This window comes from Hoplias malabaricus, chromosome 2, assembly GCF_029633855.1.
Source record: "Hoplias malabaricus isolate fHopMal1 chromosome 2, fHopMal1.hap1, whole genome shotgun sequence".
In the NCBI taxonomy this organism is placed as follows: domain Eukaryota; kingdom Metazoa; phylum Chordata; class Actinopteri; order Characiformes; family Erythrinidae; genus Hoplias; species Hoplias malabaricus.
Window position 1 is genome coordinate 79,509,367 of NC_089801.1, and position 17,034 is coordinate 79,526,400.

At 40.0% G+C, this 17,034-nt stretch overlaps 1 protein-coding gene across 1 annotated transcript in view; it reads left to right on the forward strand.

The window, feature by feature from the left end:
• The window catches only part of LOC136678318 (NACHT, LRR and PYD domains-containing protein 12-like), a 47,479-nt gene that overhangs the window by 18,479 nt on the left and 11,966 nt on the right, over window positions 1–17,034 (forward strand). Inside the window, exons 5-9 of the mRNA XM_066656334.1 lie at window positions 4,331–4,504; window positions 4,982–5,152; window positions 10,870–11,040; window positions 11,718–11,888; window positions 13,447–13,620. Of these exons, the coding sequence (XP_066512431.1) occupies window positions 4,331–4,504; window positions 4,982–5,152; window positions 10,870–11,040; window positions 11,718–11,888; window positions 13,447–13,620 (861 nt within the window). The remainder of the gene's footprint in view (window positions 1–4,330; window positions 4,505–4,981; window positions 5,153–10,869; window positions 11,041–11,717; window positions 11,889–13,446; window positions 13,621–17,034) is intronic.

Consider the following 17,034-nt stretch of genomic DNA (forward strand, 5'->3'; position numbering starts at 1 on the left):
TGCCCAGGCTGGCACCTTGGACAGTCCCACAGACTTTTGCCAGTCCTGGGTACCCTGCACTTGTATTAATTCCCATGTCTGTCCCTGTCTTGGTTCCTGTCTCTGTCCTTGTCCCTGTGCCTGTGTCAGCCTTTGTCTCTGTCCCAGTCCCTGTCACTGTATTTGTATCTATCCCTGTTAAGGTCATGGTTCCTGTACCCCTGCCAAGCCCAGTCCAGTACCCTGTTAAACCCTCTGTCCAGTCTCATGTCCAGTTCCCTGTTAGTCCTCTCCAGTCACCAGTTAGACCCTCTGTCCAGTCACCTGTCCTGTCACCATTTTCTTCAAATGTCCAACATCTTGTCCAGTCACATGTGCTTGCTCCTGCTTTGTCTCCTGTCTTCTCTCGTTTCCCGTTTCTTCTTTCTAGTTCTGTCCAGTGTCCATTTAAGTCCAGTCCCGTGTCACCTGTTCCATTTCCTGTCTTGTCCTGAATCTTTTGGTTTCATGTTTGTTTTGTTTCTTCTGGCCCCTCCTGTGCCAGCTCCTGGAGAGTCCAGTTGTTCGCACTCCGGGAGTTGCGCGTATTGGGGGGGGCGTCTGTCACATCCTGGCACTTTCTTGTTTGTTTTTCCCTTCCATGTGGCTCTGTCTGTTTGTTGTTATTCCTATCTCCGCCCTCGCTCCACCTTTGTTCCGCCTCTTTGTCATTTTCCCTCATTATCTGTGTCAGGTGTCTCTTGTTAGTTCGTGTATTTAAGTCCTCTTCCCTCACTTCCTGTGATCGGTCATTGTGTTTGTGTTATGTCATTTGTAGTTTTGCTCTGTTCAAGTCGTGTTGTTTCGTTCTATTTCCCAGTTGTTATATTAGTGTTTGTTTCTCGTTTCTCGTTCCTTGTTCGGACTGCCTGTTTCGTGCTCTTTTCCTATGTTTCTAAGTAGTGTTACTTCGTGTTTCTCGTCAAGTTCGTTTGTTGTGTTATCTATATAAAACTCTGTGTTGTAGCGAGTGTGTCCGCCTCCGTAAATCCACTCATCAGGCCCCGTGACATTGAGGATGACTGCCCACCACTCTGTGTGTGTTCACTGCCGCTAGTGCACTAGTGTGTGTGTGTGTGAGAGTGAGCGTGTGTTGGCATGTGTTTAAGAAGATGTGTGTGTGTGTGTGTGTGTGTGTGTGTGTGTGTAAGTGAGTGACTCCGGTCCCACCGTGACCCTGATCAGGATGAAGCTGTAACTCACATTTAACAAATGAATATATTCCTTCATTCACTGGTTATTTTAGTGACATTTAGAGCAGACTGTAGCTTTGTTCCATTGAGACTAGTCTTCAACACTGTCTTCATCTGACTGTAACTCTCTCTTCCCCCGTTTCTGTCTCCTAAAGTGAGAGGGAGTATAAAGAGAGTTTAATTTTGTGGGTGAAAGTTCATGTGGAGAAGAGAATACAAACAGTGCTGAAAATATTCAGAACAATATTCAGAAAAAATGTTCAGACTGAGTCTGTTATTAATGCCCCTCTGAATAATGTAAATAATGGAAAGTATTATTTTACTCATTAATCTCATTAAACTGATTCTGAGTCTGAAATCCACATTCTGTTTGAACTGTGCTGTATTTACTTTGCTTTGCAGACTGAATGTGTATAAACTCACCATGAATTCCTGTGAAGTTTATTTCTCTGCTCTGAAATCAACAAACTCCTCCCTGAAAGAGCTGGACCTCAGTGACACTGCGCTGCAGGAATCAGAAGTGAAGCTGATCTCTGACGGACTGAAGAGTTCAAACAGTAAAGTGGAGATACTCAGGTAAGACAAGCTTTGCGCAGCAGGTAGTGTCGCAGTCACACAGCTCCAGGGGCCTGGAGGTTGTGGGTTCGATTCCCGCTCCGGGTGACTGTCTGTGAGGAGTTGGTGTGTTCTCCCCGTGTCCGCGTGGGTTTCCTCCGGGTGCTCCAGTTTCCTCCCACAGTCCAAAAACACACGTTGCAGGTGGATTGGCGACTCGAAAGTGAATGTGTGTGTGTCTGTGTTGCCCTGTGAAGGACTAGCGTCCCCTCCAGGGTGTATTCCCGCCTTGCGCCCGATGATTCCAGGTAGGCTCTGGACCCCCCGCGACCCTAAATTGGATAAGCGGTTACAGATAATGGATGGATGGAATTTCTGATAGAAATGTTTGAAAGTGTTTGAAATATCAGATTGTGGAGGTCTGACGGCGTGGCTCTGCTGCTTCAGCTTCATGATTCACTTTATATTTTACACACAGCACGTGTTCACTATGTTCTTATTCTCATTTCATATTTTATGGGGCATTTAATTGAATGTCTCATCAAACCACACTCTCCAACACTATTTACTGAGATCTTCCACATGGATCTGGATTTATGGAGCTGTCAGTTCAGGAACGAGACAAAGGGACTGAAGCACATGCAGAGATGGAGATTTATTAAACAAGTAACGGGAACAAGAAATAAACAAAGGGAGCACAAATGACACAGACACAAAATGAAGGACAAACCAGGGACACAGAGAGGAGCTTATGAAGGAAAACACGATAGGAAACACCTGTGAACGCCCAGGACTCACAGATGCAGGGCGTGGCCAGGAAACAAGCGGAAAAGACACATGGCAAGAAAAACAGAACTGAACACGTGATCAAAACATGACAAAGGACATAAACACAGGAGAACAGCCACAGATTATAACAGGAGCTCATTTAGTGCCTGAAAAGAGTAAATAAATGAGATGTTGTGTAAATGTTCTCCCAATTTTTACAAAATCAAACCTCTAGAAACAGTGTGTTTTTTAAATGATATACATTTCTTTCAAAGCAACATGGAGCTGTTTTCTGAAACATTTCACTTGAGAATAAACAGGTTTTACAAATACAAATATAAATGTTAGTAAAGAATTGATGTATTTCCTGAAGAATTTCTCCAGATTAAATGAGTTCAGTGGCTGAGTTTCTCTGCTCTTCACAGCAGCAGGTGTCTATAATTTGTACTTCTCTAAAATAAGTTGGAATAAAGGGTTTATGTTTTGTTTTTCTCATACATTTAGGAAAGTCATCATTGAGTCTGATCATAAATGTCAGTGTCAATCCTAAATCATAAAAGATCTCATGAATAGATAGATAGATAGATAGATACTTTATTGATCCCCAGGGGAAATTCAAGGTCTCAGTAGCTTACAGACATCACATACAACAATCACTTAAGAGACAGTAGAAGATAGAACATAATACTGCAGTACTAAATTAAAAAAAAAAAAATTAACCTAAAACAAACATCAAAATTGACATAGAGTACTTCAATATACTATGTAGGCTGAGTCATATATGAAAATATCAAAATATCAAATACCAAAAAATTAACATAGTGTGCTTAAGAATGATCAAACATAGCCTGGCAAGAATCTGTGATACAGTGAGAAGCTGAGGATGATCTCTTGAGTGCAGTATATAGTTTAAAGTTGAAAAAGTGTGGATAGTGCAAAGGGTATGGAATGTGCAATATCAGTGCCGTGCAATTGTCAAATGGATGAGTGTCAAATGTCAAATGGGTGAGTGAGTGAAGACCTGTGATGCACTGGGGCCCTGTCCAGGGAGTGTTCCTCTTGCAGCCAGTGATTCTGGGGAGGATTCAGACCCACGTGACCCTGAACAGGACGAAGCACTTACAGAAAATGAATGAATGTTCAGATTGAGCTCATTGTTTGTGTCTCTTAATAACGTTTATAACCCACAGACCCCAAGTTTATAACAGTAGTGTTTTCCACACGTCATAATTCTTGATTCCTGTGAGGGTGAATTTCACATTCTCTGTTTTAACTCTACACTGTGTTTACTTCTCCTTACAGATTGTCTCGCTTTAATCAGTCCTTGAATTCCTATGAAAGTCTCTGCTCTGTTCTGAAATCACCAAACTCACCCCTGAAAGAGCTGGACCTCGGTCACACTGACCTGCAGGATTCAGGAGTGAAGCTGATCTCTGAGGCACTAAAGAGTTCACACTGTAAACTGGAGACACTCAGGTGAGAGTTGTGTGATTGTGAGTTGAATGTCCATGTGGATAATGTGTGTGTTCTCCTGCTCCAGTTGGCTGTAGTTACCCTCACAAAGTTTAGTTTGGAGTGAAATTCCATGTGGAAATAGAATGTAAATAGCACTAAAATATTCAGAATAACATTCAGAACAAATGTTCAGATTGAGCTCATAATGTACACACCTCTGAATAATTAATATTGGATTAATACTGATATATGACAATCTCATAATTCCTGATTCACACGAGTCTGAAATTCACATTCTCTATTTTAACTTCACTTTCTCCTGTATTTACTTTACCTTGCAGACTCACAGACTGTAAATTCACCCTGAATTCCTATGAAAGTCTCTGCTCTGCTCTGAAATCACCAAACTCACCCCTGAAAGAGCTGGACCTCAGTCAGACTGACCTGCAGGATTCAGGAGTGAAGCTGATCTCTGAGACACTAAAGAGTTCACACTGTACACTGGAGACACTCAGGTCAATTCTGTCATTTCATTTCAATTAGTTTTTTAGATCTTTAAAAAAATGTAGAAGATACAATATGATATAATAAGATGAAGTCAGGTGCTGGATTCCTAGATTATAATGTACTACTCACAAGTGTTTCCACTGATGGAGTAACAGTCAGCAGCAGACTCTCCCCATGGTGATATTATCAGTCATACAGGCTATGAACCAGAGCAGAGGTTTATTATTGCATTGATATACAGACACCGACTCTTTGGTTTTTATCTTTTAATGTGTTCTACACAGAGTCTGATGAGTGTAATGTAAAAGATCAGACTGAACTCTGTTATTCCTAAAGTTATCTTGTTATTTGAGGCATTTCTCTTTAGCTGCTCTGTTTTTGTTTTTATTTGTTTTTCTCATCTAAATGAAATCAACATCTCTTTCTTAATCCTTTCAGAAATGTTCCTGTAACTATTCAGTGAGTAATGTCCTCTCTCTTTACAGACTAACTGTGTGTAAACTTGGGGAAAAGTCTTGTGAAGATCTGGGCTCAATTTTACTGGTGAACTCCTCCCTGAAAGAACTGGACCTCAGTAACAATGACCTGCAGGATTCAGGAGTGGAGAAGCTCTGTGCTGGACTGAAGAGTTCACTCTGTAAACTGGAGACACTCAGGTTAGAGTTCTGGGATTTTATTAATTTTTTATTCTTCACAAACATGACTTTATACATAAAGACATTTATTTTTTTTCCTAAGCTCTTGTATAAAATATAAAGGAAAAGACACAACTAGGGGTGGGGGATATGGCCCTAATTTTGGCAATAACAATATTCTTGGTGATATGAATAAAACACTGAAAATACTTAAATAAATGTTATATTAATATGAATTATATTCAATAATATATATTTAATAGAGCTGGGCGATATGGACCAAAAATAATATCTCAATATTTTTTAGCTGAGTGGCGATATACGATATATATCTCAATATTTTTCTTCTCATGAGATAATAACAAAAAGGCACTTCTGAGTCAAAGCTACATGTCCCAAATGTCACCCAGGAACTTTTATTAACATTCAGCTGTAGATGTCCATGAGACATTGCTCAAAAATAAACTATTGACATATATTAAATAATAATGCTCCTTAAATAAAATACTGTTATTTTCCTGCATAACAAAAGACTCATAGCTGTGCTGTTAAACTGTAAACAGAAAACATACAGAGCAACAATAGCAGAAAGTTCATTTGTTTTTTAAAAGTGAGTTTCCTGTGAAGCAGACTTCACCAAAGTGCTTCCTCCCGCGTCTGCTCCTGTACGTCTAGTACTTTCTGCAAATAACAAATCATGCAAACAGACTGAATGAAATAAAAATATATCAATTTTTCAGTCATCAGTAGTGCTGGGTGAAATGAACAATGTGAACAAATGTTTTATGAACATTTCGATCTGACACATGCTCCTTGTCACATGGTGTCCCCCAGGGCTCTGTTCTTGGGCCCCTGCTTTTTATTTTGTACATCCTTCCTCTTGGTGACATCATTAGACATCATGGGCTGCAGTTTCACTGTTTTGCTGATGATGTCCAGATATACATTTGTACAAAACCTTCTCACAGCTTGCCACCTAGTGCCTTGCTGAATTGCTTAACTGATGTGAGGGCTTGGATGATCGAGAACTTCCTGAGCCTAAATAATCAAAAATCTGAAGCCATCATAATTGCTTCTCCTGCAACAGTCAGGAGGCTTAGTGACACTACTGTTTGTATCCCTGGTTTTGTTGTCTCTACCTCAACACTATTGAGAAATCTCAGAGTAATTTTTGACTTATCATTTGAATCACATATTAACAACACATGTAGGACAGCCTTCTACCATCTTAAAAATATCTCTAGGATTCGCCCTTTTCTCTCTTTCACTGCTGCTGAGACCATAGTCCATGCATTTGTAACTTCCAGACTCGACTACTGCAATGCTCTGTTGTGTGGCCTCCCTACTCGGGCTTTGAGCAGGTTGCAGTATGTGCAGAATTCTGCTGCTAGGGTGCTGACCCATACAAGATCATAGGAGCATATTACTCCAGTCCTAAGTCGTCTTCATTGGCTTCCATTGAAGTTCTGTATACAGTACAAATTGCTTGTGTTGGTGTTTAATTCCTTGCATGACCTTGCCCCTTCTTACCTAAGTAGTTTACTTCAATCATACTCTCCAGTGCGTACTCTTCGGTCCTCAAGCCTCCATTTGCTTGAGGTCCCACATTTTAAGCAAAGCACCATTGGAAATAGAGCATTTTGTGTTGCGGGTCCAAAGCTGTGGAATAGTCTTCCTGATGAACTGCGAGCTTGTTCATCTGTAGATGTTTTTAAAACCAGACTCAAAACTCATCTTTTTAAACTAGCATATGGATGACATTATGTATATGTCTTTATGGTTATGTATGTAAGTGCATTTACCTTTTATATACATTTTATTTTTTTATTTTTATTATCTACTGTACAGTATCCTTGGGTCTCTTGAAAGGCGCTTTCAAATAAAAATGTATTATTATTTCATAAACAGAACATTAAGTTTTGTGTGTTAGCTCCACCTCGTCTCTCAATGTTCAAATGAAAATCAAATGTCCATGTGTGTTTAAGACAAAGGTTTTCATTAACTTTTAATTAACTGTACTGGGACGTGAATACTTCAGAACAGTGGCAGCAGCACCTCTGAGTTTATCGGCTTCATACAGAAGTTTGTGCTGCTGTTACATACCGGTAAAATCCGAACCATTTACATATAACTGAACCGCTGTTCTTCTTTTTCATGACGTGTTACTCTGCTTGTGTGTGTGTGTGTGTGTGTGTGTGTGTATGTGAGTAATGTGTATCTGTGACTGTAAAAGGAAACATATGGCATCACATCAATGTCAAAAATAGAGGACGCAGTAACACCAGATGGAACATTTAAATCTGTACCTTTTTAAAATTGTGTTAGGTAATCGCAAATGTGAATTCCATGAGCAGAGAGAGAGAGAGAGAGAGAGAGAGAGAACTCAGGTGGGAGCGGGGCTGTGAGCAGAGCACAGAATGGCCCTGTACAATAGTTAGACTTTTAAAACATTAAAAGTCCTAATATTTAATACATATTAATAATCTTAAACACTTTGATTTATTAAAAAGTTCTATTTCACTACAAATGTAACAGTGACAACATTCAGAAGAAGTGAAAAAGCTTTATGGTAAATAATAATAATAATAAAAAAATACAGAATAGTGTCTGTGCAGAGTCAGTGTAGTTTATCTGCTTTGGTTAGAGCTCATTGGCTGTTGAACTCTTCTAAAGGACTTTCCTCGTCCTCCACCAGGTGCTTCTGCTTGAGGAGGTGAAACAGATTAGTTGTGTTTCCTCCTTCTGTTGTTACAGGCTTCTTTCATTTCTTACATAACACCACGGTTTATTGTTCATCTGATATTTTGTAACAATCCACCTCCACACGACTGAAGACACCTTTTTGGAGCAAACTCCTCCGCCTCAGAGCCACTTTCCACCGTACTTTACTTTGTCTAAGTGACTCATGTAAAGAACATACTCTGTATTCTGGGTAACTGCATGAATTCATTACGTAAACAAGTCACGATAAATAGATTTTTTATTGGTTTTAAAATTGATGATATTATCACGAACAATATGGTATGGAACAGCCCTAATCACAAATACTTTGTGTGTATCTCTCCTTCTAGTGTGTTGTGTGTAGTAAAATGTTGATGGCGAGGGAATGGCTAAGATTTTCTCCAGTGTGATTAAATTAATTCCAATTATAGATTCACGGTCCATGTAAAGAATCAGTTCTGTATTTTATCATTTGTGACTAAATCCAAAAATAGAATATTGTGTATAAAACTTTATTTATTCATATTTTCATTTTGTTTATTAAATAACAGTATAATTTAATATATAATTATTATATTTTGTATAATGGTATTATATAAAGAAATGTTCTCATTTTCTCTCTCAGAAACAGGTTTGTATTGTCACCATCGTCAGTGTGCACTGTCGGGTGGTGCTGATCTGAACTGCACATTGACAAAAACCCTTCACTCGACCCACACTCACAGATACGAGTGCAAACCGAATTTTAACACCGTCATCAAGGCAACTCAAGGCATAAATACAAAGTGCTCACTTTGATGTTTTTACACTTGCACTTGTAAGGTCACTGTTGTCAGAGCTGTTAGTTTCAGAGCAGGACGGGTTTAGAACCACACTCTGAAACAATTGTACACACGGAAAGAAGGGGACTATCTTCTACAGCCGTCTCTGTGTCTATTTCTCATTGTTTATTTCATTTATTTACATATATTGTATAATTTCTTATATATATATACACGGTGAAACCTTGACTTACGAGTGAATCAACTTATGAATTTTCTGAGATACGAGCCGTCGCTCTGTCGTTTTTTTTGTTTTATGATGTGATCCGAGATTTGAGTTACAAGCGAGCGAGTTTACACCACCCCCCTTTTTTTTTTTGATAGAATCCATACACGTAGTGTTGCCAACTGTGCCGTAAACCACAGAATTGTCTTGTATTCGCACACTAAAAGATGCATTCCGTTTTACACCGATACAGGACATTGTTTATTTGTATTTATTTTTTTTTTTGTTAGTTTTTTATTTTTTTTTTTTTGAGGTCACACTTTTATGTTTGAGACAGAAACACACAGCTCTCCCTAAGCCAGAGAGAGGGGCAGATTCTGCACAGCTCCTAATCATAGAACAGGAGTTTCATTGGTCGTCACTTATTATCCAGATATTTCCTTGGTCGTCATCGTTATCCAATCAGCAGCCAGAGTTATCTGTCCATCATTCAGTGCTGCAGCCAATGGAGTCACAGTCCCTCTGACAGAGGTTTGTCTCAAATTTAAAATTTATTTGTAAATTGTAGAATCTGCGTTTGTGGATCTAGGCACTCTTGTGTTTTCCGTGACATGCATTTGTTAATTTCCTCTCGAGGGTTTTTGGATTTTGAGACTTTCCTTTCGCATTTCACCCGATCCAAATACAAATGCAGCATGATATATCAGCATGATATATATATATATATATATATATATATTTCTGACTATAATCATTTATTTTATTAACACTTAATTGGCTTTGAATGGTAAGACTGATGTAGAGATACAGGTGAAATTTACTGTACCAAATACATTAATACTTTGATGAGTTTGATGCCAGAATCATTCCACTGTCATTAAACAGAAGAACCCCTTGGCTATCAACTGTATCATTTTGCCAAAATGCATATAAATAATCGTAAATATACATAAATATATAAGATAAGCAGAGCGTGTTTGCCTCATTAAAGCGATCTGAAATGAAACATTATCATAACTTGTTAATTTTAGTCCAATATATTATTTCATTTCTCCGTAATAAAAAACAAAGTTGTGCCAAAACGTGCATTCGGATTTGAAGCCATCAATTTCCAAAGCGCAAATAACTTGACCCCAGTGAATCACCTCAGGGAAAACCCTTTTCTCCTCCATAACAATGAGAAATATCCTCAAACATGGCTGTAGAATATAGTCTCCTTCTTTCCGTGTGTAAAGTTGTTTCAGAGTGTGGTTCTAAACCCGTCCTGCTCTGAAACGAACAGCTCTGACAACAGTGACCTTACAAGAGCAATTGTAAAATCATCAAAGTGAGCACTTTGTATTTATTCAAAAGAAAAGGGTGGAGACAGGGTTTAGGTGGGAGCAAGTTTGTCTGACACAGAAATGACGTGAGTTTGCAGGGTATGTATATGGCTAAGAGTTTGTGCATTGTCCTACTCCCACAATTATTTTATTACATAACTTCAATTACCATGACAACGAGAGAGAGAGCGAGAGAGAGAGAGAGGGAGACTGGTCTCATTAACACTTGTTTTCTACTGTGTTCACTTTTGCTAAAATAAAGTTCATTCATTCATTCGTTCATTCTCTGCAAGTGCTCATCCAGTTCAGGGTCGCAGTTCCTGGGCACAAGGCAGGAACACACTCTGGAGGGGCTGCTGTAAATGTTGATGTCTGCACCTACACATCATCAGCTGATTTTTCTCAGGGGAGTGTTTTACTGAAATCAAACACCACACACAACTCAGAACTCACACAGGTTCAGTAAAGATTAGTGAGTCGTTCAGGTTCTGTACCACATTCACACACCGTCACAAACTAGCTGATTCTGACCGCACTTTTATGAATGACGTTAGTGAAATGAGGCAGTTTGTGAGAAAAGAAAACACAGTGATGTTTCTCCTTCTCTCACCGAGTGTGATGTTCCTAGCCAGGTCAATATATGAAGGAGAACCTGTTCATGAAATGTTCCTGTAACTATTCAGTGAGTAATGTCCTCTCTCTTTACAGACTAACTGTGTGTAAACTTGGGGAAAAATCTTGTGAAGATCTGGGCTCAGTTATACTGGTGAACTCCTCCCTGAAAGAACTGGACCTCAGTAACAATGACCTGCAGGATTCAGGAGTGGAGAAGCTCTCTGCTGCACTGAAGAGTTCACTCTGTAAACTGGAGACACTCAGGTCAGTTCTGTCAGTTCAGACTTGATTTTTAATGCTTCACCAATATTAGTTCTATAGATCTTGCAAGTTTATTTACAGGATACAGTGTGAAATATTAAGATAGTTATTTGCTGGATTCCTAGATTATAATTCACTACTCACCAAAATCAGATAATCTTCTCCTACATAATCTCTGCTCTCTGAACACTTCAGGACTTCTGTAAAGTGTTTCCACTGCTGGAGTAACAGTCAACAGCAGACTATCCCCATGGTGATATTATCAGTCATACAGGCTATGAACCAGAGCAGAGGTTTATTATTATAGTGATATACAGACACCGACTCTTTGGTTTTTATCTTTTAATGTGTTCTACACAGAGTCTGATCAGTGTAATGTAAAAGATCAGATTGAACTCTTTTATTCCTAAAGTTATCTTGTTATTTGAGGCATTTCTCTTTAGCTGTTCTAAGAGGTTTCTGTGAAGCTTCAGTTCTCTTCTGTTAAACTGTGTGTTTTAATGTTTAAATGAAGCATTTTCTCCCCCCACTGGAGAAAAGATGAGTCACAGTGGGATTTTTTACGTTGTTTTTGTTGTAGTTTGTATGTTTCTCCTCTAAATGAAATCAACATGTTATTCTTAATCCTTTCAGAAATGTTCCTGTAACTATTCTGTGAGTAATGTCTTCTCTCTTTACAGACTAACTGTGTGTAAACTTGGGGAAAAGTCTTGTGAAGATCTGGGCTCAGTTTTACTGGTGAACTCCTCCCTGAAAGAACTGGACCTCAGTAACAATGACCTGCAGGATTCAGGAGTGGAGAAGCTCTCTACTGCACTGAAGAGTTCACTCTGTAAACTGGAGACACTCAGGTCAGAGTTCTGGGATTTTATTCTACATTTTCTATACGTGACTTTATACATAAGAAAAAAATAAACTCTAGTATAAAATATTAAGGAAAAGACTGAATTACTAGATTATATTTTACATAATGTAATATATAATGTATGATGTGCAATTATTTGTCATGTGTCAAGGACACTTCAGTCATGGATGTCCCTGCTGGACTTGGGGATTGAACCAGCCACCTTCCAGTACCAAGCCCGGTGTCTAACCCAAATGTGAAACCCATGAGCACAGACAGAGAGAGACAGAGAGACAGAGAGACAGAGAGAGATCATAAGATCACAGATCATAATCTCACTCTCAAACTGTCTGTTTTTTTTTTCTCAAATGTTTTTTACCCTCTTCATTTTAAATGTTTTAAATGGGAGGTTTGTGACAGTTTGGGGGCGGGGTCAGGGCCGTTCTTCTCAGTGAATGCTATTGGCTGATGTCTCCTGGTTCTGTGACTGCCTCATACACTGTATATGTCCCTCCTACTGGGAGAAGCCTTCTACAGAAAAACATACATGGAGAATGTGTACCATGGTTATTTGTGTTTCATTTTGAAACGGGGAAAATATAAAATAGGAGACTAACCTGTATCCAAAATTATTTTGAAAGTATGGTTCTAAGGCCGTCCCACAGTGTCTTTGTGGAGTGAGAGCAGATGGATTACAAAGTAAATGTAGCTAGTAAACAGGAGTCGACTCACGAACGAATCAATCCTTTGAGCATCTGGAAGTACGAATTGAGCATCAACTCTTGGCAAATGATTCAGAGAATCAACCTCACTGTCGACTCAGTCTCAGTTTTCTAACGCCTTCCTCCAGTGAAAATCATTTACACGTATTTATCACATATTACTATGATCTGAACCCACTGTAGAAAGTGGAATATGACCTTATCTCGGCTCTGTTTATCCATGGTGCTGTCCTGGGGAAAACAGCAGCTCTGCTTCTCCCAGTAGGTGGGACATATACAGTGCATGGGGAAGTCACAGAACCAGGAGACATTAGGCAATAGCATTCACTGAGAAGAACGGCCCCAAACTGTCACAAACCTCCCATTTCAAAATATTTATAAAATAATAAAATTAGGATCATAACTTAAACAGGGAGGTCATATTATAGAAACCTTTACTGGATTAATGTCTATATATTTACTTCTAGTAATAACCCCTCTGTGGGACACTGTTGTGATAATGTTGTGTTGTGAATTGATTTCTATTTATACTAACTTTACTCATTTCTATTGACTGAGGTTTTGAACAGACTCTAAAATGTCTTAGATTTATGACAACAAACATCCAGGTCTTTTTATTAATTATGTTAAGGTTTTTAAACTTTTTTTATAAGTTTTACCTTTAGATTTTAACCTGTTTGATATTGAAGTGTTTTTATAAATTAAACAGGATTCGGTGTTTGTTGGTTTGATTCTAAACAGCAGTTTGTTTTGCTCTGAGTAAATACCACATTTCTCACTTTACCTCTCTCTCTCTCTCTCTCTCTCTCTCTCTCTCTTCCTCTTTTTCCCTGCTCTCTGCAGATTGTCTTTTTGTTTAGTTACAAAGGAAGGCTGTGCTGTTCTGGCTTCAGCTCTGAGCTCAAACCCCTCACACCTGAAAGAACTGGATCTGAGCTACAATCACCCACAAGACACAGGAGTGAAGCTGCTCTCTGTTAAACTGCAGGATCCACACTGCAGACTGGACACACTCAGGTACAGACAGCTTTTTGTATTTGTGTGTGTTCAGTTACTGATCTCATCTGCTGTTACTGTATTTCTATAAAGCTCTACAGCTCATTGTTTCTTCTTCATTTAGCCTCTGCTCTGCTCTAATAGTATTTAATGGTTAGAGTATCACCCTTCACCGCTCTGTCTCCACTGTTCAGTGTAACTGTTGTCAGGCTGAAGGCTTGTGAGACACTGAAGTAAAACTAAGCTTCATATAACAGTCTCTTTATGTGGATTGTAGACTGTTTCTAGAACAGTCTTCAGAAATGTACGTTCAGTGTTTAGGGTGTGGTGGAAAATTGTGATAGAAATGAAGAGTCTCTGAGTCTGTATCAAAGTGAGTAATAAATTTATTGGAGTAAGGAAATGCAATGCATAGACCCTTCTATTCTCCTTCTTCCCTGGAACAGTTTCTCAAAAAGCCTTTATACCCCTAGCCCCTCCCTAATTATACAACAACTATCATTCTATTGTCTCATATGGCCATGAACAAAGTTACATTACGCAGGTGTTAACTCTGTTTCTATCTGTGATGTTCTGACACATTCTGCTCCGAGTGTCCCTTTCCAGAATGTTTGAACTAGCTTCAGTTATCTCAACTGAAGGTCAAGATGTGCCAGCACACCGTTATCTGACACACATAAGCCTGCTGCCTTCACAGAGTGTTCAAGAAGGGAAAACAACATTAGTCACACAAGCATATATGGCTTTTGCTGATATAGATGAAACACTACCTTTAATTTATTATGAATCATTTCAATAAACAAATTCCCTGACATTCCCCCCTTTGATTCTAATCAATCATCTACAGATTATTTTCATCAAACAAATGTCCAGGGCAGACAGCCCAGTCCTACTGCCATCATTACTAGCCCCTTGGGGTTTGACCATCATTATCATTATTCTTAAGTCATTGTTTCTTCAGGTGAGGTTGGAGCCTTCTTTCACTGAGTGTGGTGTACCCACGTCCCTCGTCCTTCGACTTTCACTGCCGTGTGGGATACTAGGAGCACCTGGTGGGTTCTGGTCCACTTGGGCTGGTTCCACCTTCTTCTGCGGAGGTCCCATATCAGCACCCAGTTACCTGCAAAGTTTTCTCATATCTATTCCTAGGTACTTAGTTAGACTGTTTAGGCCTGTATGTACAAATGGAGTGCCATTACCACTCGAGACGTGCTGTGGTAGGCCCCACCTGGGGATTATTTCCCTGAGGAATGCTCTAGCTAAAGCTTCGCCATCCTGGGTACCTGTGGGAAAAGCTTCAACCCATTAACTGAACATGCATACACAGACCAGGAGAAACCACTTCCCTTCTGCTGGTGTTAAAATTAATCTGCCAATGTTGGAATGGCTGTCACTGGGGGTTGACCTACAGGTTGTTGTGACAGGGGCAATCAGCCCTTTCATGTATGTTTTTGGGAGACATGGTCTGTTCGTAGTAGTGTGGACCCATACATCATTTTGCTTAGTACACCCCAATTAAGACCTTTGAGCTCGTTCTGTTCTGGAGGTGGTGGACTGAATATCCCGCAGGGTTGGTTTCTCTTGGTCTGTCACAAAAAATTGAACAGTGGCGACTGGGGTAGTGCAAGCTGTGTGTTTAGCTACATGGTCTGCAAAAGCATTTCCTTGCTGACAAAATCATCTGCTAAAGTGTGTGTCATGCATTTAACAACTGCAATCTGAGATGGTAGTAGTAGCAGAAAGTAGATCATGTATCAGTTTGTGATGTTTTATTTTTGTGCCTGAGCTTGTCAGAAAATTACGCTGCTTCCACATGTACCCAAAGTTGCGAGCCACACCTCAGGCATATCTGGATGTATCAGTACACTAAAAAATGCATTTGCTAAATCTACTGCTGTGAAGTTTGTGTGGTCTGAAGGTATTTGGGACAAAATAGTGTGGGGCTTTGGTACTTTGGGTGCTAGAGCTTAAACTGCAGCATTTACTGCCTGTAAATGCTGAACAATCCTCCATTCATCCCGGCCAGGCTTTTTTACAGGGAATAAAGGCCTATAAGAGCTCTTTGGAGACGGGTGCACACTCTTTAATTAACCCCACCTCATCCTTAGTTTTAGCCCACAGTGTTTCAGGGACCCCAGCTAGCTCCTCCTCAAAGGGTTGTTCCAGCTGATGTGTCTGAAAGTCCCACTGGTGTTCTGATAACAGCTGCACTGCTCGTTATATTTGATCACTTATTTTTTTACATTTTAGGGAAGGCTAAAAATTGCCTGCAAATCCTCTCCCCCTGCCTCCGCTTCAACCTCGACCCCTCCCTTGTCATGGCTTGATTCAAAGTGCCTGCCCGATTTTTGTCTTTCTTCTATGCTTGGGTGTTGAGAAGTCATTTGTGATGCTTGGTGTGGTCTTCTATAATTCTGAGGGGTTGTCTGGAATACCCCACACAATGTTGCTTAATAGCACTGGGAAGTTCTGGCTTTAGACCCAGTAGGAAGCTATTGTGCAGATGTGCTTCCCACAGGGTCACGTGTTCTGCATCAACCGCTCTTGCTGCAGGTGTGACCAGTCTGCTGAAGTCTATGTGAACTCTGGTCAAGCGAACCAGATAGTCCTGAACAGTCTCTCCTTGGTTGGGTGGGGCTCTGAAGGGAGAGCTAATATATAATATGCAAGTGGGATGTCTCCTTTCAGCCTATTGTCCAGTTCCCTGAGTAGCTGCTGAATATCAGGGTAGAGTTCAGGCACTTGGGGTGGTGGAAGTGGAGGAAAGTCATCTGTTTCATCATGTCCCAATGGTTGGACTTAGGGAGGAGGAGGTTGGTTCACAGCCGCTTGATTGTGTGCTGCCTCAGCCGTGTTCTGGTATCTCACTGGCGCTGGTCTCCTCGGCGAGGCGGCGTCAAAACCAGGATCGACAGCAACTGAGACACTGGTTTAGTTTTTCCCCGCTCCCTATTCTCTGTCTCTCTCTGTCTTTAAACTTGTTCAGATATTTCACACTGAGGCTCCCAGTATTCGGAAATCTGAAATATTTTATCCACAATGGGACATACATTACACTATCAATGCCATAATCCTGGCTTATCTGAGAGCCGCAGTGTGAACTTTTTTTTGTTTGTTTGTTAAAGCATAATTCTTTTGCTAATTGGTATCCCATCTTGTTTTCTCACTTGATTTGCTCACTCAGAAATTTTGCCCCAACAACCAAGTAAAAACTCTGTTTCTACCTATCTGTGATATTCTGACACATTCTGCTCTGAGAGTCCCCTTCCAGAACGTTTCAACTAGCTTCAGTTATCTCAACTCAGTACGGAGAGGAAGGGAACTGAAGGTCAACACCATTATCTGACACACATACACACATAAGCCTGCTGCCTGCTTTCCCTTCTTGAGTGTTCAAGAAGGGAAAACAACGTTAGTCACACAAGCATATATGGC